The 6,426-nt window shown below is 31.8% G+C and overlaps 1 protein-coding gene across 21 annotated transcripts; it reads right to left on the reverse strand.

The window, feature by feature from the left end:
• Positions 1-3,024: 3,024 nt before the first annotated feature.
• LOC131656571 (uncharacterized) lies at positions 3,025-5,999 on the reverse strand. 21 transcript variants are annotated; one of them, XR_009300163.1, is made up of 6 exons: positions 5,607-5,999; positions 5,423-5,528; positions 5,249-5,319; positions 4,419-5,171; positions 4,261-4,327; positions 3,027-4,042 (listed from the first exon to the last, which is right to left on the reverse strand). XR_009300163.1 is itself a non-coding variant. In XM_058926264.1 (5 exons), exons 1-5 carry the CDS (start codon positions 5,631-5,633, stop codon positions 4,544-4,546), a joined length of 384 nt encoding a protein of 127 aa, XP_058782247.1. In that variant the 5' UTR covers positions 5,634-5,999; the 3' UTR covers positions 4,080-4,543. The 21 variants fall into 21 exon arrangements, 3 of the variants coding, with proteins under 3 accessions (XP_058782247.1, XP_058782245.1, XP_058782246.1); XR_009300164.1 differs by having other exon boundaries at positions 3,027-4,073; XR_009300160.1 differs by having other exon boundaries at positions 3,028-4,073; positions 4,266-4,338.
• Positions 6,000-6,426: the final 427 nt, after the last annotated feature.

Consider the following 6,426-nt stretch of genomic DNA (forward strand, 5'->3'; position numbering starts at 1 on the left):
TTAAGATGCTGTTCATGTTCCTCTAGTTTACCAAAAAGAGTGGTAATGTCTAAAGTGTTGAGATCATTTGCTTCCTTAATTGCTGTAACTTTGGGTTGCCATTCCCTGTTCAAACACCTTAAGATTTTGTTAGTAGCAACTGCATTGGAAACAGGTCTATCAAGAGAATTTAATCGATTTTTCAGGTGAACGAATCTTTTCTGCATGCTTTCGATGGTTTCACCATCTTCCATGTGGAAAAGTTCGAACTCTTGAGTTAGCGTATTGATCCTAGCTAGTTTGACATCATCCGTTCCCTCGTGGGCAACTTGCAATGTGTCCCACATAGCTTTAGCTGATCTACAATGGGAAACGCGATAGTATTCATCAACTCCTAGAGCTGAGATTAGAATGTTTCTCGCTTTCCAATCGTATGCATGTCTCTTTTCATCTTCAGCATTCCAAGTATCTTCTGGTTTTGGAACAACTGCACCAGCTGCATTTGTCATGGTGATCTGAAATGGACCATTGACAATAGCTGTCCAGATGTTCCTATCAATTGCATTGATATGGACACACATACAATCCTTCCAATAGCCGTAGTTTTCGCCGTTGAAAACTAGAGCTCTATTATGAGCCCCTTTAGGTCCGGAAGCCATCTTTCCAATAGTAGGTTTGCTATTTTACCGATCATGCCGTTACTGGGGGCTGATTAGTCATTTAGTGCGATTTCTCTGTTGCACGTTTAGACTATAGCAACAAAATTTTACTTTTCTTTTTCGTCGGTTGTATGACAAACACTCGCTCACAAGGCGAAGCCCTAGAACAACCGATGAGCAAACATGAACACATTCTTAGTGTAAGAAGAGCAGTCAGGAATTACTGTCTTAATCACACAATCCTCTTCCGAAACTAGAATTCAAGACTGATTCTGAATCTACCTCTGAATCAAAACCTAAATCTGAACCAAAAATAAACCTGACTTAGACATGGAAGGACTACGAAACCGTCCACTTAGAGATTACACTACTCCATCACAACAAGAGCCTCACAATAGCATTTCTGCCCCTGAAATCAATCGAAACGATTTCGAACTAAAACCGTCACTGATATCAGCCATTCAACAACATCAATTCTCTGGAAATTCTACCGAGGACCCTAACAAACATATGACGGAATTGGTTCAGTTTGCTGATACCGTAATAGCACATGGAGTAAGTAACGACGTGATAAGACTACGTCTTTTCCCTTTTCATTGAGAGATCGAGCTTGGGCTTGGTTGCAATCCTTTCCATCCAACTGTCATGACTTGGGAAGAATTAAAGACTGTGTTTTTTGCACGATATTTCCCTCCAAGCAAGACTGTTGCATTACGATCCCAAATCAACGGATTCGGACAGAAAGACAACGAATCACTGTATGACGCATGGGAGCGATACAAAGACATGATGTGAATGTGTCCTCATCACGGATTAGAAGACTGACTAGTCATCCATATGTTTTACAATGGACTCTTATACAACACAAGGTTGTCAATAGACGCTGCTGCTGGCGGCACACTCATGGATAAGCCATATGACGTTGCTGCTAAGGTAGATGTTGTTGTACACCAAAATTTGTCCACACTTTTCAAAAATTCAAACTTATTCAAAAATTGGGTTTTATAAAAATCTTAGGTTCATCCATATTTACATCCTGAATTTCATAAATATTCTATTTAAAGTCTATTTTAAAATATAATAGTTTACTTTTAAATTATTCATTTCGAACAAATAATATAGCTTAAATTGGTAGGCTTTGCAACTACAGGTCCCGAGTTCGAATCTCACATTTCCCACTTTTGACATTTTTTCTTTTATTTCCTTTATTTTGCATTTTATTCAAAAAGGTCCTAAAATATCAAAAATTGCACTTTTTATTATTTTAATATTTAATTTTCGTTTTTTTATTTTAGGTTTTTTAAAATAATAATTTTTAATCTATTTCATGCATATTTTTTCAAAAAGAGTAAAAAAATATATCAAAAAAAAAATTAAATCTTTTCCGTTTGTGTCATAATTGTTTCCTAGACTTTGATTGGTCCAAATAATATGTTGCTCACTAAGAAAATCATAATATTATTTGATTGATTTATTGGTTAATACTAATATTATTTTTTCGTTTTTTGTTAACCTAAAATTTATGAGTAAAAGTACTAACAATTTTGCCACTTCTAGGACACAATAGCCTCTCACGTACAACAAACAATCATCTACAATTTTTCCAATTCACACTAGTAGAAGACCCGTGCGTCGCACGGGTAAATCTATTTCTATCTTAGGTCATTTGGTAAGACTTAGTTGTTGCTGATATATAGTTGTTATTATAAAATCACTAATAACTATAAATGTTTAAAAATAAATATGTAATAAATCACCAACATGATAATTTTAATATGATAAATTTAATATGTTTAATAACTATAAACATCTACGAATATTTGGTTGCTTAAATTAAATTTTAACAAAAAGTATTGTGATGATAGTGACCCGTGAAAGTAGGAAGTTTCAATGATAAAAATCACATGAGATGTTGTAAATATTGGTTTACTATAGTGCACTACCATTAAATACAATATAATTAAGATGCTGTAAATATTTGATTAAAATAGTGATTAGAAAAAGAATATTAAGATAGATAAATAGAATAACAAAAATAAAATATTACATAATTATTAAAACAATATAATTAGACCATATCTTTTATACGAATAAAATATTATATGAATACGATCCTTGGTTCTAGAGTTATATTCAAATGAACTTATCTCTTGCCCCTATAAACTTGATCCTATAAAGTTATACTCATGAATATGATCCTATAAATTACTATAAAATTTCTTAGTTCTAGATTTATTTACGGAAGTCTATTAATTATATGAATAAAATATTATTAAAATTTACCTAAATTAAGTGTAACTTACGAAACAATTGGCAGTGAATTGAAAGAAAACCATCCACAAGGCTAGATATAGGCAACAAAAATATGATTATTTCACAAAAACTATATCCATACGCATAAAACTTGAAATTGAAATTTAGTGTTTGTGTTGGCCTTATAAACACAAAAACTATTTTTAAAGGAACTGGCGAGGGACTTCTTTTATTTATTCATGTAAGCAAATGCAGTAGTTGCATGAGGATTGTCTTTTGTTTAAACCCTCACCAAAACATTGTATCTATTCTTCTCATTCTGACAACAATCAACAACATCAACTTAACACTTCCCATGTACTATATATATATATATATATATATATATATATATATATATGAGAAACAAAAAATATTGTGAGAAACAAAAAATACCAAGAAATTGTCTAATTTTATTGCCACCCTTACTCATACTGCATATATGAAAGTATAAATTGATTACTTCCCATTCTCACTATCTTGCTTAAGTAAATCTATGAAATTATCACTTCCCATACTATATCAGAATTTTATAGTACAATATATACAAGAGGTCTTGGCACACATTGTTTCTTGGTTCTAGTTCCAGGTTTTTTCTTAATGTTGTTCACCTTAATTGGTCATGGACTTCTATTATGAACCATAAGAAAAAGGTAAACTTTGTTGTCTACAAACAATACAAGGTGTTTAAATATGATAATCAAATCGTTGTGCTAACATTAATACCATTGAGGTAAATCATTTTAAAATACTAATGTTTATTTTACATCACCTGCTTAGTATCTAGGCGACCTTATAGATTAGTAATGAAACATAAACATTTTATCTCAATCTTTTCTATGTAAAAAACAAATCACAAGTATATGTATTGAGAATTTCATTGATCCTGCCTTCCACTATATATCTGCCATCTACCATTGTGACAGTTACTTGGTTCACACTGCAAGATTCATCTTGTTTACTTGATGAAGAATCAGCAACTTCTAACATTGATGGTCTATTCATAGCATTTTCTTGCACACACAATATTCCAATTTTAACATATTTCAGAACTATATCAGAAGGATAAAATTGGTTTACTGTTGGACCAATTGTATCCAGGGCCTTTCCTTCTGTCCACACATATAAAAGGCACAACACAATCTGTAAATAAATACATTATAGATCACAAAATCACATTCAATATATTCTGGTTTTTATAATTCCAAATATTTACTGGTCCAATATGCTCTCTCACCCTTAAAATAATTGTGTTATGTTCAGTTTTTCAAATGAGTGTATCTTATGTTATGATATAATCGTTGGAAATGAAGAAAACGGAGGGACAAACCTGACCTCGTCCCTGTTCCTGAATTGCTTTCTGAAAAATTTGTTCACTCTCTCCAGTCTCAATTAATCTGTCAATTGTCTGTACATTGTTAAAGGATTAGAAGAAAAACTTCTAAGCACAATTTTTTTCCATAAATGAAAATTCAGTTACAAAATTACCTCCTTATCAACTTGTTTGCCTGTTACTGATAATCACAAAAACCAGAGAATAGCTCAAATAACCAAACCATAGACATCGTCACTTCACATTTCAACTCGTTTAACCATCTGATTCAGTTTGGTTTTCAAAACTTTCTCTAAACACCGATTCAATACAAAATACCAACCTTACAGAAATCAATGCACACATTCCAAAACAGAAACATCTAAAATTCTATAAAACTACAAAATTACTCAAATAACCAAACCGAAGACATTGTCACTTCTGAAAACAGATCAAAAGAAATTTGTAACATTGACAATTATCAGAGCCATTGCTTTCCTGAAGAAAATATACAATTCTTTTTGCCGATGACAATTCAAAGTATGAACATTTGGCATCACTATACAATACAAATACTTGAAATAGCACACAAAAGTAATTAACTAAAGAACAATGATATTGATAAGTGAAAACCTCTTTAATTGCAAGAAGATGAGTTGCGTCAGGGCCAATATTACCATCTAAATAGGTTGATGGGGTGACTACCTGGTGTAATTTTCTTAGAATAACCTGCTATCGTGCAACATGAATTAGACCGTGTAGAAAAAGCCTTCAAATCAAAGGTATTAAGGACGCTGGCTAAAAGAGTCCTTACCCATAATTGAGACATTATAGACTTAACATATACAGAGAATTTTAATAATTTAGCCAACCAGAATCTCGTAACCAGCACCCGCATCTCGCAATATAGCATCAGCAGCCAACTTGACCTGAATTTTTTTCCAACATATGACACTATGCATAAACAGATTGCAGTAAGAAAACACAAATACAATAACATTATCACCTTGAAAATCACTTGTAGTTCTCATTGTTTATACACAAATACCAAAACATTATCACCTAGAAAATTAAACACTGCAAGAAAATGAAAACATAGTAAAGGGTAAAAAAATTGAAAACCCTAAATAATTTCATATTCTTAGAAAATGAAACAAAAATTGAAGAAAAAATTGCTTACAGCGTGATGAGGAAAAGGTGGGTGGTGATGGGTTTTCAAATGAGAGTTGCAATGTTGATGCGTTTCTGTTTCTTCCATTCAGCAGTTTATTCAACGTCATCAGAATCTGAAAAATAGATCAAAAGAAAAATAGATTTAATATTTGCACAAGATAAAAACAAAACCTGCTTATACATAAATGTACCTTACTATGAGGAAACGTGTATGCCATACTTCAACCTTCTTCGATGTTGTCGTTGAAACCAGATCCACCACAATAGTTATAAGGGATTCAACATACCGTTTTCAAGCTTTTGTCTGGAGATGAAAATCGCATGTGATGAACAAAAATCGCAGGTGATAAACAGTGAGTTATGAAAATAACAATGAAGCAGAGGTTGATGAAAGGGGTAGAAAGATTTATGGAAAAGTAAAGCTTCACATAATTGATCCGGACTGGAAAGGAAAAAAGAGAGAAAGGAAAAGGAAAAGGAAGGAAAGAGAGATGGTGACGGCGGAAAAATTAGATCTAGGGTTTCATATTGTGTTGGTTTGGAGATAGGGAAGGTGAGGGAAGAAAGAGGGAAAAATATTTTGAAAATTTTAGGTGCCACTTGGATGAAAGGAGATATTTGATTGGTTAGTACAATTTTATTTAGTAAACTAGTAAATCACCCGTGCTGCCGCACGGGTATATTGATTTGATATTATATATATAATTTGTTTTGATATTTATTATATTAAATGATAAATACAATTGTATAAAGAATAATGATATTATGCATTTGCATAGGTTATAATAATTTTGTATGGTGGTTTTATACTCAAATGCATATTAAATATTTATAAAAAAAAGTTGCGTGAATTTAACTAATCGTGTCCCGTTACAAATTTATATGTTATAATATAGATTTTATTTAAATAAACATTTAGATAATTTATTGACAGTGCCCCGTGAAAAAATAAAAAATTTGACATTTGAAAATAAGAATTTTGTGTCTCAAATAAAAACAATTGCTAAATAA

The sequence above is a fragment of the Vicia villosa genome, linkage group LG3 (genome assembly GCF_029867415.1).
Source record: "Vicia villosa cultivar HV-30 ecotype Madison, WI linkage group LG3, Vvil1.0, whole genome shotgun sequence".
Classification (NCBI taxonomy): Eukaryota; Viridiplantae; Streptophyta; class Magnoliopsida; order Fabales; family Fabaceae; genus Vicia; species Vicia villosa.

Coding starts and splice junctions, on each gene's coding strand:
- LOC131656571 (XM_058926262.1), bottom strand. CDS start 5,633: ATGGCATACACGTTTCCTCATAGTAAG. Junction 5,197..5,422: donor CACCTTTTCCTCATCACGCT/GTAAGCAATTTT, acceptor GTTTATGCATAG/TGTCATATGTTGGAAAAAAA. Junction 4,975..5,056: donor CTATAATGTCTCAATTATGG/GTAAGGACTCTT, acceptor GTTGCACGATAG/CAGGTTATTCTAAGAAAATT.